Source organism: Peromyscus californicus, unplaced genomic scaffold (assembly GCF_007827085.1).
Source record: "Peromyscus californicus insignis strain IS unplaced genomic scaffold, ASM782708v3 Scaffold_5__1_contigs__length_169319896, whole genome shotgun sequence".
NCBI lineage: Eukaryota > Metazoa > Chordata > Mammalia > Rodentia > Cricetidae > Peromyscus > Peromyscus californicus.
The window spans coordinates 33,057,043-33,076,469 of NW_026294573.1; the positions used below are offsets into that span (position 1 = coordinate 33,057,043).

At 37.5% G+C, this 19,427-nt stretch overlaps 1 protein-coding gene across 7 annotated transcripts in view; it reads right to left on the reverse strand.

The window, feature by feature from the left end:
- Scmh1 (Scm polycomb group protein homolog 1) overlaps positions 1-19,427 on the reverse strand; it is a 161,561-nt gene that overhangs the window by 117,267 nt on the left and 24,867 nt on the right. For 3 of the 7 annotated variants that reach the window (XM_052717974.1, XM_052717967.1, XM_052717968.1), the window contains exon 1: positions 7,273-7,289. Coding sequence is in view for 3 of the 7 variants with exons in the window: in XM_052717965.1 (XP_052573925.1) it covers positions 7,273-7,285 (13 nt within the window). In the remaining 4 variants the exon portion in view is untranslated. Of the gene's footprint in view, positions 1-7,272; positions 7,403-10,541; positions 10,697-13,007; positions 13,089-19,427 lie in introns of those variants that run through there. The other 4 variants (XM_052717965.1, XM_052717964.1, XM_052717966.1 and 1 more) reach the window with 4 other exon arrangements.

Consider the following 19,427-nt stretch of genomic DNA (forward strand, 5'->3'; position numbering starts at 1 on the left):
AGGGCCAGTAACCATAGGCTAGACAACCCAGAGACCTAGGATAGAACCAAACACAACTGGCAGGGGGGAAAATAGTCAACAAAATGATTCCTAATGATACTTTGTTATACTTGTAGACAGGAACCTAGCATAATCGTCATTACAGAGGCTTCATCCTGCAACTGATAGGAGCAGATGCAGAGACCCACAGCCAAACACGAGGGGGAGCTTGGGGAATCCTGTGGAAGAGGGGGAGGAAGGATTATAAGAACCAGAGGGGTCAAGGACACTACAAGGAAACCCACAGAATCAACTAATCAGGGCTCCCCGGGGCTCCCAGAAACTGAACCAACAAGGAGCCTGCACGGGTCTGACCTAGGTGAGACAATCTGAAGTGATCTAACATATCCTCTGAATATGTTATGGTTGTGTAGCTTGGTCTTCTTGTGGTTACTCCTAATGGGGGCTGTCTCTGACTCTTTTGCCTGCTTTTGAACCCTTCTCCTACTGGGTTGCCTCATCCATCCAGCCTTAATGTGATGGGAAGTGCCTGGTCTTATGCAACCTGATATGCCATGTTTGGTTGATATTCCTGGGAGGCTTGCCCCTTTCTGAAGGAACACAGAGGAGGGACTGGAGAGGAGAGTCGGGATGTAATATATAAGAGAAGATTACATTTTTAAAAAGGGAGAAAGCAAGCTGAGCTTCCTATAATGATTTAAAGGTTCAAATTAACAACAACCAGGTAAGATGGCAGATTAGAAGCTGCATCTACATGAGTGGATGAAGAGAATATAGTAGACAGAAGAACAACTAGGGTTGCTGTGGTATTGCTCTAAGATGTTTCTGCCAACTCCCTTACTCACTGACCAGTGTTTTCTGTACACACCAGCAAATGTCTACTAATGGATCCAGAGGTGTGTGAACCGTAACTGTTCCTGCAGTAAGCAGGCTGCCAAAGTCACCAGCTGATTAACATTAACTGTCTGCCAGGGAACTGTTAACAGGAGCAGCATAGGAGTTCCAGAGAGAATATCCAGACTGAACCAGAACCTGAGACAGCTGGCCAGAGGTAACAACCTTTCTCCAATACCCTTTTCATAAAACAAGCTACACAGGATCTTAGGACGTATGCTGTGGAACCTAACACAGTAGTCAGTATATGAAAATACTCAGGTGGGCTAGTTGTCCACATCCTTTCAGAGCCTGACTCACAGAAAGCCCTACCTATAGTAAATTCAATCCTCAATTCATTAGTTACAAGACCATTAACTTGCTTGAGATGAAGGAAGGCTTAGAGATTTTTATATTAATTTCATTTCAGATTCAACTAACATCTACTATACACATATACTAGGCCAGTATAATTGTCTCATATATATCATATCAGGTATTATCAGTATCTTTTTAAAGGTGAAAAATTAGGATGCAGTAAGATTAACAGTGCGGAGAGGAGGAGGATTGGTTGGGCAAGAGCAAGGAAAGATAAATATACAATAACATTCTACAAAAAAAAAGTTAATCCACAGATAAATTGAAATAATACCTAGAGGGATACCTCCCTACTAGTTATTGGTCAGGAGACCCCTAAAACCCCTAGAACAATACAGATTTTTGCCACTGTTCTTGGATGCCCATCAGAACTTGATGGGAAAACTGTGTCGATGTAACCACACACTTACAGAACACAGAGAAATCAAGCTGGAACCGAGCTAGAAGCTTCCTTTTTGCTGGCTAGCTCTTATGGTGTCAGAAGGTGCCATGCAGGCTGCTGGGGAAAAAAGCATTCAACAAGTTTTACCCAGCTGTGAACCCTGCAAGCTAAAGTAGTGACCTGCCAAGAGAGTGATGCAGTGGCTTTCAGATTTGAGGCTCAATCCACAGAAGGGAACCCATGCCTGGTACTGTAAACCTACTAAAGAACCCATGACTAGGGAGGTTCATAGGCCCTAAAGGGGAACTTGCTACTATTGTTTTGCTAAATGGACAAGTTATCAAATTGCCTTCTAGTTAGAAGTGCTTATACCCACAGATTGGTGCTGTTCTCAAATTTTGTCAGATTTACTGGTGCTGGAAACAGTTAATGAAGAGACTGAAAATTGGTCAACATGCCAAGAAAAAGTGACCGTGCTCTACCCTAAACTGGACATCTACATCATCCCTTCCAAGACTCAGGGAACATTTCTGAAGAGTTGGCAGAAAGAATATAAGAGCCAGATGATGAGAAAGTGTGCTGTGAAAAAAGTCTTAAGAGCCAATGCACTGATGAGCCCACAGCAGCTGTGGTGACCTGTACAACATCAGCCAATATTGGGCCAGTCAACATTGCATCATGGATGGAGGAAGGGTTCCTAAGGCCCCACTCTTTACCTAAGGGACTACTGGCAGTTAATGGCTGCTGGTGAGGGAAGTGTCATTTTCTTCAGTGGAAAGTTGCTCATACTACAGTAAATAACCCCTTGCTTATGATCATACAAGCACAAAAGACATGGAAGTAGGAGGGGGACTTCTTGAGAAAAAGAAAGAATTCAGCAGAACAGCAAGGGTAAAAGGGGTGAAAATAACTAAAATTAATTATATACATACATGAAACTGTCAAAGAATAAGAAAAATAGAAATAATACCTATAACCTTAAGGTGTGCTACTTTTGTTTATGTTGCATTTGCTTAACTTTGCCTGTCTAAGTAACATCCGATGGTCTAATAAAGAGCTTAATGGCCAATAGCAAGTCAGTAGAGAGAAACAGGTGGGGCTGGAAGGCAGAAAGGCTAAACAGAAGGAGAAATCTGGAGAAGAAGAAGAGCCAGAGAAGGAGGAGGAGTCCAGGGACCAGCTACCCAGCTACACAGCAAGCCACAGAGTAAGAGTAAGATTTACAGAAGAGAATGGGAAAAGCCCAGAGGCAAAAGGTAGATGGGATAATTTAAAGTTAAGGAAAGCTAGCAAACAACAAGCCAAGCTAAGGCTGGGCATTTGTAATTAAGAATAAGCCTCCATGAAAGATTTATTTGGGAGGTGGGTGGTGGGCTTTCCAAAAAGAGCAAAACAACCAACAACATAACTCTGTTTATGTAGGTTTATTCATCCAATGAATATTTATTATCTACTATTTATCAGTCACTACTCTAAACATTGATATTTATCACTGAATAAAGCAGATAAAGACCCTTACTCCAGTTTATATTCTATGGTGTGCTCACCAGGGATTTAAAAAAAATCTTTTTTTTTTTTTAATTAGAGGCAGCACAGGGTTTGAAAGAAAACCACAATGTTGGTGTAAACTAGACTTTTCTATCTGAGGGATTTAGGAAACACACACACACACACACACACACACACACACACACACACACACACACACCTATTTTGATGGTTTCTCTCTTTATTCTCTCATGGTGAATCTGAATCTCTTTGTTCTTCCTAGCTATATATACTCAACAGACTCTTTCAGGCAATAGGAGTTACATTTGAAGGTCACTTTCCATTTCTTAAGTAAATGATAAAAAACAGAGTCATCTCAACTCAATGCAATAAATCTCAACTCTCTAATTGGTGGTCTGTAACTTGGAGCTGCAAAGAAAGAACCAGTCATTTTGTTACCTATCCAGAGAGATAGTCTTATAAAGGATTTTAAAGAAGTTACAAAACTAAACTATTAAGGAGTCTAAGAAAAATAAGGAAATTGTATACTATATCCTATACTTCTGAGTGAAATAAACATTTTAAACTAACATTTTGTGATTAACAGTCATAGAATGCTGGTCTATCTCAGACTAGGATTGTTTATATAGAGAGATGTGTCTAAAATGCTTTGGTTGGGACTCAGGATTACCTTAAATCTCTTAATATGAGCTCACTAGGCACTCTCCAAGGCACAGTGACACTGAAAGCATTTTAAATCTTAAAATATAATTTTCTATCCTGTGTCTAACTTTAGACCATAAAGAGAGAAACTTGCAACTCCTTTTCAGGCTATGAAGTCAGGTTGTTCTCTGTAGCCCTGGTCAGTTGGAAAATCTTCCCTTGTGGTGTAACTGAGTGAAAGTCATTTTTGTTTCTAGACCTTGGTTAATTGCTCCATGTCACCCATGCAATTTCAGTTCCCAACATAAAAAACAGTTAGTTGGCTGAACTTTGAGTCTTTAGGTTACATACCAGTATCATAAAACTGAAGTTAGGAATTGTGCAGAGAGTTAATCACTGTCCTAGGTTATAAGCCAGACCTAGCAAGAGAAACTGGTGCAGCAATTAGGTTGCTTTGCACCTTTAACCTTGGTTCAACAAATCAGACAGCTAGCCATCATGTCTTTGTGAACTGGACTGCTTTTCCTGGGAATAATTTATCTTAAAAACCATTAGCAAGACATCTGGTCTAATCTAAAGCTACTTTGAAGCTTTGTATTAGCTAATAGTATACAGCTATCTTGGCAGCTGGGGAAAATCAACTATTTTCCTATGTCAACCTGAGCTATGATATAAAACAACTCTCAGAGACTTAGCAATCCCTGACTTGTGTAGCATTTCTTTGTATTTATTTTTATCCATCAAAACTCTGTATAAACTAACATTATTGATATCAAGTGGACAATACAGCTTAAGGAGGAGTCATCTTCTAGACAATCTACAGGTAAAGATTCCCAATAGATCAGGATGTATACATGAGAAAATCACACTACAATACAGGCAGTGGGGGTTTCCCCATAGCCGATAGGGAAAAATTGCGATAGCACATGTATAATTACAGACAGAAACAATTGATATTCCAGAGTTTGTAGCCTTGTGGCCTTGCCTAAACGAGGTTTCCCATCAAAGAGTTTTCTTCCTGGTGGGCTATACTTTGAATATTAATTGCCATCTACTGTTCTTATATCATGGCTCTTGGCATTTTCTTTAAGATTTTACTATTTATTTATATGTATGTGTGTATGCATGTGCATACAGTAGTGCATGAGTGTGTGTGTGTGTGTGATCTGTACACATGTGTATGTGGGTTCCTATGGAGGTCAAAAGAGAGCATCAGATCCCCTGGATCTGGAGTTACAGGTGGCTGTGAGACACATGACATGGGTTTGGGATTCAAACTGCAGTCCTTTGGAAGAGCAACAAGTGCTCTTAACTGCTGAGCCATCTCCCTAGGCTCTTATTTGAGGCATCTTTTTAAAATTAATTTTTTAAAATTTATTTTATATCCCAACCAGATTCCCCTCCCTTCTCTCCTTTCTCCCTCCCTCCCACCTCCCTTCACCACTCCCATCCACTCCTCCCCTGTTTCTGTTCAGAAAGAGGCAGGCCTACCATGGGTGTCAACAAACCATGGCATATCAAGTTGAGGTAGGACTTAGCTTCTCCCTTTGTATTAATGCTGTACAAGGCAACCCAGTATGGGGAATAGCTTCCCAAAAGCCAGCTCAAATGATTTGAGGCATCTTAAAGAATATTCACTGCAAGAAGGTAAATGTCAGAAACTTTTAGGTTATGAGACTTGCCCTGTGGTTATTCATACCTTAAAATCAGCAAGTAGAAAGACTGGGTGAGCACTTATTACCCAACAGAGGGAAATATTTCAAAGCTGAAAAGGAATCTATGGGTTGGACAAGGGAGGAACTAGGTAAACTACTAAGATCCTACTAAAACCTTGGGATTTTCTTTAATTAAGAACTAAAGAACACTTGGGAGGCAGAGGCAGGAAAATCTTTGTGAGTTTGAGGCCAGCCTGATCTACAGAGCAAGTTCCAGGACAGCTGAGACTACACAGAAAAATCCTATCTCAAAAAGCCAAATTAAACCAAACCAACCAACAAACAAAAAACCCAAAGAACATTTTGGGCATTGACAAAGTAGTGATGGATACATTTTCTTTGTACAAATTTGTGTCTAAGAACATGTTTCTATCTTGATTATGAACTACTAATCAGCACAGATTATGCCATATCCTCTATAATATCTCATACATCTGAGTCAATGAAATGAATAAATGGATAGAAGAGCAGTGAATCCTTAATATTCTGTCATTCAATTTGATATTTAAATTCAATTTCCAACTTACTATTTTCAAAATAACTCTCGAAAGTGTCTGCTATTTCCTTATTGAAATTCTACTCATTAATGCTTAAATTAAAAATTCACTGACTACATAAGTCCCAGTCTTATGCTAGGTAATGAGGACTCAAAAATTAACATGGTATCCACTTTTTGGTCTAGAAAAGGGAGAGATCACCAGGCCAGCCTGGGCTACAAAGTGAAACCTTGTCTCAAAAAACAAAAAACGAAACAAAACAAAACAAACAAACAAAAACCAAAAACCACAACAACAACAATAAAAACAAAAGAAAAAACTTAGCAATGTGCTCACACAGACAATTAATTAATTACAGTTTAGGTTTTTCTTTTCATTCTTAATAATCTTTAGTCTGGCCAAACAGAGAAATAGTTTTAGCTATTTAAGAAGCAAAACTTGGAAAATTCATGTTAATAACAAAAAATGACATTATGGGTATAAAGAAAAAGGAAAGGGAGACTAGAGAGGTGGCTTAGCCATAAAAAGCACATACTGCTCTTGTAGAAGACAAGACTTTGGTTCCTAACACCCATGTCAGGTGGCTATACCTTCTGTAACTCCAGCTTCAGGGCATCCAATGCCCTGACTTCCATAGGCGCCTGCACTCACAAACCCACAGGCAGATGCATACCCCTGGGGTGAAATAATCCCCTTGTACACTGTAAAGATTTGTCACTCAAATTGGTTTAATAAAACACTGATTGGCCGGTAGCTGAGCAGGAAGCTAGGCAGGAAATCCAAACTGAGAATGCTGGGAAGAAGGAGGACAGAGTCAAGGAGTCACCAGCTGAGCCAACACAGAAAAACCCTATCTCAAAAAGCCAAACCAAACAGAGAAAGCAAGACGAGAATGCTGAACTGAGAAAAGGTACCCAGACACATGGCTAAACATAGATAAGAATTAAGGGTTAATTTAAGTATAAGTATAAGTAATGGGCCAGAACTATTGGTCAAACATTTATAAGTAATATTAAATATTATTATAAATTTTAAATTAAATATTAAATTTATAAGTAATATTAAGCCTCTGAGTCAATTATTTGGGAAGCGGCTGCTGGGCATTTGGGAATAGGCAGGTGGGAGAGAAACTTCCGCCTACATACGCCAAATTTAAAAAATAAACTAAATGGAAAAGGATAATAAATTTAGTTAGTAACAAGGAATTTCTTAAATTCACTCTTTGTTAGGTCTCCTTAATTCTACCTCCTGCTAGGATGCATAAATGAATACTTACCACTAGGCTGCATAGTCAATGGACTAAACACTAAGCAAGGAGAGAAGAGGCTTGGGACTTATTCCTGGATCCACCTAAACCTTGCTCTGACCTCTGACAAGTCAGCTTCTCTGTATATTAATTTCTCCATCTGTAAAGAAAAGGTGTGGAGAGAAGACAATTAAAATCCTATGGTGAGATCTTTAAGTACTAATACTGGGCTACACTATTAGGAAAAACAATGCATTTCAATACATGTTTTTGCTATTAGAGTATCTCAGAGTTGGAAGGTACCTTACAACAAGTACCGCAAGTACAACTGAAGTCTTATACTCATAGAAATAAATACAAATATTTTCTATATTTGTTCCTATGCAGATATTGAATATAAACAGTTTCCAACTAACCAAATAAAGCCAGAAAAGCCAAAAGTCACAAAAACCTATTAATAAGGATTATGAAATAAACTCTACCATACATATTTTAAAACCTTATCCCCATAATTTGAATATATTTAGATACAGATTTTGTAAGGGGGAAATTACTTTAAAATGAAATCACACTGATTGGGATTAGTGTACATTGTATTGGACATTGCAGACATATAGGATAAAAAGCCTTTGATATTTTTTGAAAAGTTTTTTTTTTCTGAGACAAGATTTCACTATATAGCCTCAAACTTGAAATGTAGCTCAGGCTTGCCTTGAACTCACAATCCACTTTCTCAGGCTCCCAAGTGCTAGGATTATATGCATGTTCCACTATACTTGCATGTATTTCTGGAAAATTTTAAGAGAAAGATATGTGAAATATCAACAGGGCTTTGGAAGCATTTTTCTAAATGTTATAAAACATCACCTTGACCACTTCTGAAGGCAGGAAAGCTTGAGCAAATGATATTGGGCATATGATATTATAAAAATCAGCTGTAAACTGTAACATATATTACTATTAATTCTTAACGTTGTATAGCTTTCATTAAAGTGTTCACCATATGCCAGTTAATATACTAAGTATTTTACTGATACTATCTTGCTGAATATTTATCATATTAATAATATTATTATCTCTTTTTACTACTAAGGAAGTAATACCAAGAAAGGTCAATTAACTTCTTTTCATTAGAAAGATCAGAATTTGAACCCAAAAAATATTCTTTTTTTAAAAAAAAACAAAACCTTATTTTTGTTTTATTTATTTTTATTTTTAAAAAATCTCCTTAGTGTAAGAAGTGATATTTAGGCCATTTGTTTATTTATTAAAGATTTATTTTCAATTATGTGTATGTGTGTGGGTTATGTGTAGATTCCTGCAGAGTCCAGAAGCATCAGATTCTCTGGAGCTGGAGTCACAGGCAGGTCTGAGCCACCCAATATGAATGCTGGGAAGCAAACTTGGGCCCTCTCCAAAAATAAATAGTATGTGTTCTTAACCACAGAATCATCTTACTTTTATTGATTTTGTGTGTGTGTGTGTGTGTGTGTGTGTGTGTGTGTGTGTGTGTGTGTGTGTGCATGTGTGTGTGTATAGTTTATCAACATGTGCATGGGTACCTGTGGAGGTCAGAAGAAGGTGTTGGATCCTCTGGAACTAGAGTTACAGGTAGTTCTGAACTACCTGATATAGGTACTGGGGATCGAAAGCAGTTCCTCTGCAAAAATAGCAAGCGCTCTTGATCACTGAGCCATATCTCCAGCATCCCTCCAACTATGTTTAACTATAGTACTTTCCATCTCTGTGCTGTCCTACCCCAATAAAAATGAAGGAAGGAAACCCTGAAATGCTTCTAACATGCTTACACATGGTGAGGTAACTCAATCTGGATATTGAATAAGATCGGCTAGATTAAATGTAGAATGCTCATAGGCACCATGTTTCAAACATTCATAAAGCTTGGAAAATATATAAGAAACAACAGGTTTGAATGTATATACAAATGTAAAGAGGTGAGGAAGGAAGCGGTCCAAAGGACTAGGAAAGAAGGGATATTCTCTTAGAAAATGAACCTGGAAAACAAAGATGCATCAAGCATACTTCTGAAAACCCACTAAGAAAGGACAATCCCCTTGGTTTTGGATAAAACATAATTCCATGCAAGTATATACAGAGCTCAAGATGTAAAAGTTGGAAATAAAACACCTGTTCAAAATAGTCAAGGAACTGGTGCAGGATGCACAACTGATGAGCTACTTCCATTAGCTGGTATTCTTAGTGCCTCTCAGTTGATTCTCTGTCTCCAGAGCCTCTTAATTTATATACTTCATTTGGAGACAAGAATGAGATTAATATTCCTCTGGGATGATGCTCCAGAAGGAAGGACAGCAAACCAGCCAATCCTGTTTCCTCTACATAGCAGATGTGAGCAAACAAGAGGAAGCATATCTCCCCCACTTGCTTTATAACAAACCATGCATCTCTGTGTGTGCATACTAAGAGAAGACTCCCTGAGAACATCAACATTTTCTTCAACAAGCAAAGCCAGCTAGATCATGGAAATGCCGAGAGGACACAAACCCCTTTGCCCTATCAATGGGCCTAATAAACTTCAACATATACAAAGCTTACTTTTTCTTTTCTTTCTTTCTTTTTTTTTTCTTTTTTTGGTTTTTCGAGACAGCATTTCTCTGTGTAGTTTTGCACCTTTTCCTGGAACTCACTTGGTAGCGCAGGCTGGCCTCAAACTCACAGAGATCAGCCTGGCTTTGCCTCCCGAGTGCTGGGATTAAAGGCGTGCACCACCACCGCCCGGCCAAAGCTTACTTTTTCTAACAGCTTCCAAAAGTGAGCCATAACAAAGAAGAAGCTGATACTCCTTAGAATTCTGGCTAATGCTTCTTGAACAGTTTAGTGGTTCCCTTATTACCATGTCATACTTCTAGGAAGACAAATGTAGACCTAATGTCATGAAATAAATAATGTTCCACAATTACCATCACCAACCTGGTTAGTACTTGGCTTTCTGTTTGTTGAGATGAGGTCTCAATATGTAGTTTACACTAGCTTCAAATGTGCAATCTTCTGAAGTATCTCAGATTTAGAGTATCATCATGTTCAGTCTCATTAGTACTTAGAATAAAGAAGACAGTCCTGTATGCTCTACTTTGTGTCGGTCAGAATACAACAGAGATAGGTCCTTATGCTCAAATTAGATCTGTAACTCTGAATGTGCTACAGGTATATAGTCTCATTTCAAAACAACAAGGAGAGAAAGCTTTTTTTTTAAAAAAAAATTACATATGTATGAATGCTTTGCCTATAATGTGTCTGTGTACTACATGTGTGCATGGTACCTGTAGAGGCCAGAAGACGGCACTGGATCTTCTGAAACTGGAGTTACAGATGGCTGTGAGCCACCATGTGGGTGCTGGGAATAGAATCTGGGTCCCCTTGAAAAGCAGCCTGTGTTCTTAAGCACTCAGCCATCTCTCCAGCTCAGGGTGTGAAACTATGGAAAGTTAGGAGGAAAAGAGTTGGGAGAAAGAGATGACCCATTTGTAAATATCTGGAGGCCTCTTATGTAGAGGAGTAGTGAGGTTTGCTCTTCTTGTTCAATATCACTCCAGGAAGAAAACTGCCAACTACAGAGTGAAAGTAACAGGTAGGAAGGTGTGAGCACATTACTTAGAAATTTTGGCAGTCAAATGCATCTAAAAAAAGATAAGCTCACTATAAAGAAAAGGATGAATTTGCCATTACAGAGGGTTCAAAAGCAGAAGCAAGATAATCTCTTGCTGAAAATTTTAAATCATTAGAAAGAAGAGGGGGATTGAACTTGTAACCTTTTTGTTTTGTTTTGTTTGTTTTTCCAAGACAGGGTTTCTCTGTGTAGTTTTGGTGCCTGTCCTGGATCTCGCTCTGTAGACCAGGCTGGCCTCGAACTCACAGAGATCCACCTGCCTCTGCCTTCCAAGTGCTGGGATTAAAGGTGTGTGCCACGGCAGTTCACTGAACTTGTAGCCTTTAAAGTCCTTTCCAAATTTGGTATTCCAGATCTAAGTCCTGGTTTTAACTTATGCAATAGTTTACAACTTGAAGTTTTGTACATATATGTGTACAGATGATCTGTGATTTATTGTGGTTTGACTTAAGATTTTTCAATTTTACAATGGTGGAAAGGGTACAGTACCTGTCTGGGTTACTTTTCTGTTATCATGATTAAACATCATGACCAAAGTTATACAAGAAAGAATATTTGGGGCTTACAGTTTCAGAGAGTTAGAGTCCATAACCATCATGGTGAGGAATGTAGCAGCAGGCATGCAAGCATGGCACTGGAGCAGTAGCTGAAAGCTACTATCTTAAGATACAACCAGGAGGCAGAGAGACCTTCAAAGCCATCTCCCAGTGACACAACTCCTCCAACAAGGCCACACCTCTGAATCCTTTCCAAACAGTTCCACCAACTGAGAACAAGTATCAAACATATGATCCTATGGGGGCCATTCTCATTCAAACCACCACAGTACCTAATGCAATCATTCTGTTTTTTACTTGCAGTATAGTATTCAACAAATAACATGAGATATTCAACTTTATTGCAATTTAGGTTTTATGTTAGATGACTTTGTCCAACTGTTGGTTAAAGGTAAAGTGTTCTATGCATATCTAAAGTAGGCTAGGTTAAGGTATATGTTTGGTAGGCTAGGTGTACTTAAATGCATTTTTGACTAAAGATTTTCAACTTGAAATCAGGTTTTGGGGGATGTTGAGAACATATGTTTACATTTACTTATACATATTAAATATGCACACACACAATATCAACTCCCTCAAATAGCTTACTGAAGTGTGACACAGAGGCAGAAAACCCGGCAGCAGCAGAAACAACAGCACCAGTGGAGCTGCAGACACAGAGGCTATGGAAGGAGTTGCAGAGGCAGCAGCATCTTTGCTTCCTGCTTATTCATCTCTCATTTACTGGCACTTTATACACGTTGTCATAGGTCCATTAAGGTTTATCACACCGAGTCTCAGGAATAACAGCGTCAGGACCCAGCTCAATTATTTACCCTTTATCTAACACTATATAACTTGGTAAGTAGTTTAAAAAAAAAGAAATAGTGGGAAATGCAGCCTACTTTGCTCTACATAGTGTGCTCAGTACTGAAGAAGTAAGTGTAAATATAATTTTCATTAAGAAATGAAGTGTATCCTGGGGACACCAACAAATTAATTTGCAAAAGATACTAAAATGGTGGTATGCTATTTATGGAGGATTTCAACATCATCCCATAGACTGTGTTATTTTTTTTATCTGATAGGCATTTTATGCCCATATCTGATTTGTTGATGATATTTTACAACTACAAAGGAGTTCTAACACTTTTTATAAACTTTACATGTGCTTTTCCCAATGTCCATAAAGCTGGAAAAATATTCACTTAATCATGTTTACTATTATTTGCAATGTATTGGGAATGGTAAGATTTAGAGGCAAAAGTATCTGAGACTAAGCCCTACAACTAAGAGTTGTAAGATTCTGAGAAAGTCTCTTAATCTATCATTGTCATAACACAAGGTTAACAAATATTATTCACTTTATGAAATTATTGTGAGGACTACAGGAGATAGTTATGTGGGAAGTACTTTATAAACTATAAATAACTATGTAGTTGGTTCATAGGATTTGTTAAAGCTACAGAATGAGCTGGCAAGAAGGGAATTTTTTAATTTAGTCTGTTTTTATAACACAAAACATTCATACATAGCTAAACAGAGGATAAGTCTATATTCATACTATGTCTATAGACGCTGACCTTTTCAAGGATCTGGTATTGCATAGCACCATCAGCTATACCAAATAGGAAATCATTCTTCCTTAGAAAGTTGTGAGGAATCTGAAAGCAAAAACATAGAGAGAGAGACAAGTAGAAAAGTGAACTAATGTAGATCAAAAGAGACTTGTGGTGAAATCAGGTTTCTAATCACAGGAAGTCATTAGACTGGGTATCCAGACAGACTTTCCCAAGAACAACAATTTGGTTAGGATTCCAGTTTCTAGGATTCTTCCCTTAGTTTTATGGACTCTAAATACCAATTCTGTTAAAAACAAAACAGACTCTGTGAGTAAAGCTATAGGTTTGTCCACAGCAATGACAAGAAAACTAGGATGCTACTTTATTTATGGTTACAAAATGCCAATCCTAAAATTTTCAATGGCATATGACCAGGACTGTTCAATTTAACAATGCATATATGCCAAAATATATGAGATATATGAGAAGCAGAAGCATTCTTGGGTAGAGTAGAATGAGTTGAGACAGTGACAAAGCTGTCCTGTAAAATGTTACATAGTAGGATCTATATGCATATGCATAAAATAAATTTTTACAAATATTTTTAAATGTTAGTAATATTTTCAGTTTGATGAAACAGTTCAGCTCTTTTTGTTGTAGTAAGAAAGAAGCCACAGGATGCACAGAAATTAATGGGCATGGTTGTGTTCTGATATTTTAACAAAAACAAAAAAACAGGCAACAGCCCATATAACTATGAATGCAAAATTCATCAACAAAACACTAGTAAACAAAATTCAGCAACAGGGTCTGAGGACTATTACATACAAGTATCAGGAAAAAATTATTTCCAGAATGCAAAGATGGTTCACCATATGAAAACACATCAATGCAATGCATGTCATAAATAGACATTTTTTTTCCCGAGACGGTTTTTCCATGTAGTTTTGGTGCCTGTCCTGGATCTCGCTCTGTAGACCAGGCTGGCCTCGAACTCACAAAGATCTGCCTGGCTCTGCCTCCCGAGTGCTGGGATTAAAGGAGTACGCCACCACCGCCCAGCAGAAAAATGTTTTTAAAAGGCAACAACTTGGAAATCTCAATTGATGTTAAAATGCATTTGACAAAAATCAATACTTTTATAATAAAACACTCAACAAACTATGAATGTACTTAACACAATAAACATTTTACATGAAAAACTCACAGTTAATAGTATAAACAATAGGGCTGAAAACTTTTTCCTTAAAATAAGGAACAAGACATCTCCCATAAACCATTTCTAGATTACTTAAAACCCCTATATAATATTAAATTGCATGTGAATGTGATGCAAATAGTTGTTACTTTATACTACTTAGGGAATAGTAAGAGAAAAGTTTATATATCACATCAGTACAGGTGTGGTTTAAGAAAAATTGTAATCTATGGCTGGCTGGCTGCAACAGATATATAGTCCTCATATGTGGAGCCCACAATAAGTGGCTGACTGTGCTGAAGTGCTATCCAGATCAATTAGGTATGAAAAAGTAATTAAAGGCATCCAGATTTGAAAGAAAGCAGCAAAATAATCTCTGCAGCTAACAGAGTCTCTTATACAGAAAACCTTAATAAGTGTACACACACACACACACACACACACACACACACACACACACACACACACACATTGCTAAAGCTAATAAACTAAGCATAGTTGTAGGATATAAATGATGGACTATCTGAAAAGGAGATTAAAATAATATGAAAAAATACATAGGAATTTTTTTTTCTTTTTTTTTTTTTTTGGTTTTTTCGAGGCAGGGTTTCGCTGTGTAGCTTTGCGCCTTTCCTGGAACTCACTTGGTAGTCCAGGCTGGCCTCGAACTCACAGAGATCCGCCTGCCTCTGCCTCCCGAGTGCTGGGATTAAAGGCGTGCGCCACCACCACCCGGCTACATAGGAATTTTTTAATCAAAGAAAGACGTATATACTAAAAATTATCACACTCCCAAGGCAAGAAATAAAATCAATCAATCAATAAAAAGGTAACCCATGTTCATAAATTCTAAGACTAGTATTGTTAGGATTATGATACTACCCAAAGGCATAAATAAAGTAAAATGCAATTCCCATCAAAACATTTTTTTCCTTTTATAAAGATAGGGAAAATGGTTTTAAAATTCACATGGAAGTGCTAGAGAGATAGTTCAGTAAAGTGCTTGTCATACACATATGAAAATCTGAGTTCAAACCCTAGAACCCACATAAAAAGTCAGGTACTGTAATGGCATGTGTCTGTAATCCCAATGCTGAGAAGGCAGAGACTAGAGGATTTCTGAGGCTTGCTAGCCAGACAGTCTACCTTAGTTGTTGAGCTCCAGGATCAGTGAGAGAACCTGTCTCAAAAAACAAGATGGAGAGCAACTGAGGAAGACACTCATTGTCCACTTCTGGCCTTCACACACACTGGCACAGATATAAATGAACACAGATACCCGTCTCCAAAATGTATATAGTGGAGGAAAGGAGTGAATGATGTATATGCACATATGAAATTCTCAAAGAATAAATATATTTATTTTTAATGCACATGAAATCTTAAAGAATCCCAAGCAGTTCAAAGAAATTAAAAAGAGAAGAACAAGGTTAGAAGTTTAAACTTCCTGATTCCAAAAAGCAGTCATCAGGAAAGCTATAAGCATCAAAACCAGTGTAGTATTAGCATAAAGTCAAACACACCGATACATGGAAGAAGAAAATCTCAGAGATAAACCCTGACATGACCAATAGATTTTTGAGAAAACTGTCAAAACCATTTAATGGCAAAAGGGCACTCTTTTAAAAACAACAGTGGGGAAACTAGATATCTACATGCCATATAGTGAAACTGAAATTATCACACACACACACACACACACACACACACACACACACACACACACACACACACGCACACACGCACACACACACACACACACACACACGTACACACACATGCACACCACTCAAATCATTAAGCATTAAAACTATAAAACTGTTAGGAGAAAATATAAGGGAAAAGTCCTTATTACATTTAACTTGTCAGCGTTTTTTAAATATGACACTACAGGGACCAAAATGGGGCTGGAAAGATGGCTCAGTGGTTCAGAGCACTTACTACTCTTGCAGAGGACCTGAATTTGGCTCCCAGAACCCATATGGTAGCCCACAACCACCTGTAATTCCAGTTCCAGAGAACCTGATGCCCTCTTCTGACTTCTATGGGCACCTCCACACACATGATGCACATACAAACTCATATAGGCACACACACGTACACATAAAAATAAGTAAATATTTTAAGCAAACATAAAATTAATAAAAATGTACTTTTTCATATTAAGTCTTCAAAACCTAGCATGTGGTTATAAGTGTAATTCATATCCATTTAAATGATAAGTTTTCATCAGAAAATCGTGATCTGTGTTTCAGGTTTTTAAGTTTATGGTTGAAGAAGCATCTCACATACTCAAGTTGTTCAAAACATACTTAAATTTTTCCAAAAACTTAAATGAAGACTACCTTCTGATTTAAAGTTATATTACGTTTTAAAAAATAGTAGTTCAAGTCACATCCAACTGCACAGCTTATGGGACAAAAGCTTGAAAGGATAAATATTAATAACAGTCGTCTATTAAATGCATATCATGTGCCAAACTTTCTCTAAACATTTCACATGTATGAAAATGTTCAATTCTCCCTATTCTATAAGACAAATGCTATTATTTTCACTGGAGTAATGAGGAGGCCATTGCAAAGAGAGGTCTGAAAATTCATTCAAGTTAACACATTTAGTTAATGATACATTTACTCACAAGCAATAGAATCTGGCCAAATTTCTTACCTCTAATGTTTGGGGTTTTTGTTGCTGTTATTTTTTGTTTTGTTTTTGTTTTTTAAGAAAACTAGAATACTTCATTTTACTTAGCAGAGAATGCAATCTTTTGTATATGCTTTAGTTAGAGGTTCTCAGTATTGACCATTTTATAATCTTGGCTTGACTATATATTAAAGTAAATTTGACCATATCATTCTCTGTTGTAATATACATATATTTCTACTCTTATTTGAAATATTTTGTATATTGATACAAATGTAAATTTATATCTGTCATACTGTATTATGTTCTACCTCTGTTTAGGATATTTTGTATATTGATATATATTTAGGATTATTGTCATATTGCATATTGCACTATACATTCCTACCTCTGTTAAAGATATTTTGTGTACTGTCACAATTTTGAAGTCATTGTCCTTTTACCGTACATTTGCTTACACACTGTTTACCTTGTTTATGTGAAGTCTTAGTCCTTAGGTTATTTAGGTAGATAAGACTTACAGATATATAGTCACCTATGCTTGTCATCTCTATAATTATGTTAGTTAGGTTATCCAGATTTACAGATACATTGGTTGGATGGACAGGTAATCTTCAAACATTTCATGGACCTAGAGAATATGGCATTTAAATAGAATTCTCTTGACGTGAGACACAATTGCTCCTGGCAGCACCAATTTGATCCCGAGAGAATGTTGGGCTTACAGCATATAAGACATCCCACAGCAATTCTCATTTAAAATCTTTCAAAGGCTGCAAGTACCTTCCCACGGTCTACAAAGTACCACGTGATCTGGCCCTGAGCTACCTCTCTTATACCCATCCCCTAGCTCTCATATTCACCCTAAGCTCCAGCCATGAGCGTCTTCCCTGCATTCCCCGACTATTTCATCGTCTGTTCACTAACTTGGCTATCTTTTTCTTTCTAAATCTTTCTGCTGTGGGATGTTCTGTATGGCAAATGTGTTGCTAATTAGTCAATAAATAAAACACTGATTGGCCATTGGCTAGGCAGGAAGTGTAGGCGGGACAAGGAGGAGAATAAAGCTGGGAAGTGGAAGGCTGAGTCAGAGAGACACTGCCAGCCGCCATGATGACAAACAGCATGTGAAGATGCCGGTAAGCCATGAGCCATGTGGCAATGTATAGATTAATGGAAATGGATTAATTTAAGTTGTAAGAACAGTTAGCAAGAAGCCTGCCACAGCCATACAGTTTGTAACCAATATAAGTCTCTGTGTTTACTTGGTCCGGTCTGAGCGGCTGTGGGATTGGCAGGTGAGAGAGATTTGTCTTGACTGTGGGCCAGGCAGGAAAACTCAAGCTACATCTTTCCTAGGTCTGTCTAAATGTAAGCCCTCAGAAACCTCTCATCTCTCACTCAGAAGTTGTCACTCAAACCTCCACTATGTTATTCTTTAGTCATCTGCATAGTAATTAGCACCATTAAATATTTTCTACATCTATTTATTTGTCTCACCTAACATGGCCTTGTCTTTATTATGTATTCAGCCCTAGCTCTCAACACCTGGAATATGCTTAGCACAGAGGAGACAGTATTTATGAATTAAATGAAATTATGCCAATAACTGAGAAAAATAGCGCAATTTTTTAAAAAATAGAATAAGAAAGAACACAGTAATCACACTTGAATTCTTAAAATATTTTACTTGGAAAGATTGTAATTAGAACCCATGAGTAGATTTCTAAGAGAAAAAAAGGTAATGAAAACTCCTAAAATTAAATAAAAATAAGCTGAATAATATCTACCTGCAAGTCACTGAAACTTGATAGGATCGTTATTTAAAGGTACCCTCATGATGGAAGGAATTGAGTAATACAATCATCATGATTATAATTCACCTTTATAAGAACTTCTGAATAGTTTTCAAAACATATTAAGGAAATCTACACAACACAAGGCAATTTCTAACTGATTAAAAGTCATTTAAAAGCCATGCATTGAAATGATGAAATTATTGTAAAAATATATTACACAGCTGCTTAGCACCGGAAATAGGGAAGTGTCACCAAAGAACCAGAAACTTTGAAGAATTTTTGTAATATAAACACAAACAGGGCCGGGTGGTGGTGGCGCATGCCTGTAATCCCAGCACTCGGGAGGCAGAGGCAGGTGGATCTCTGTGAGTTCGAGGCCAGCCTGGTCTACAGAGCTAGTCCAGGACAGGCTCCAAAGCTACACAGAGAAACCTTGTCTCGAAAAACCAAAAACCAAAAAAAACAAAGACAACAACAACAACAAAAAAAAACCACAAACAGATTTTTGGAGAAAACCATTCAGAGCCGAGTGTCTCTAAACAAACACAGAAAAACCAAACCAAATCTGTTTATTACTTGGATACAATAAAAGGTCTAATTTTCCTGAGGAGAGAGGATGCGAAGAACTAAGATTCCAAACTCCATGCTAGCACCTTACTCGGCACAGAAGTTCTAGCTGCAGAGTTGGTCATGAGGCTATGAGGTCCAAATTGTGCAGTACTGATTTTATTAATCTTTAAAGTTCTTTAAAGGGGGAGAAGACAAAGACTAGAATTTAAAACGCCTCTTCTAAATGCGACA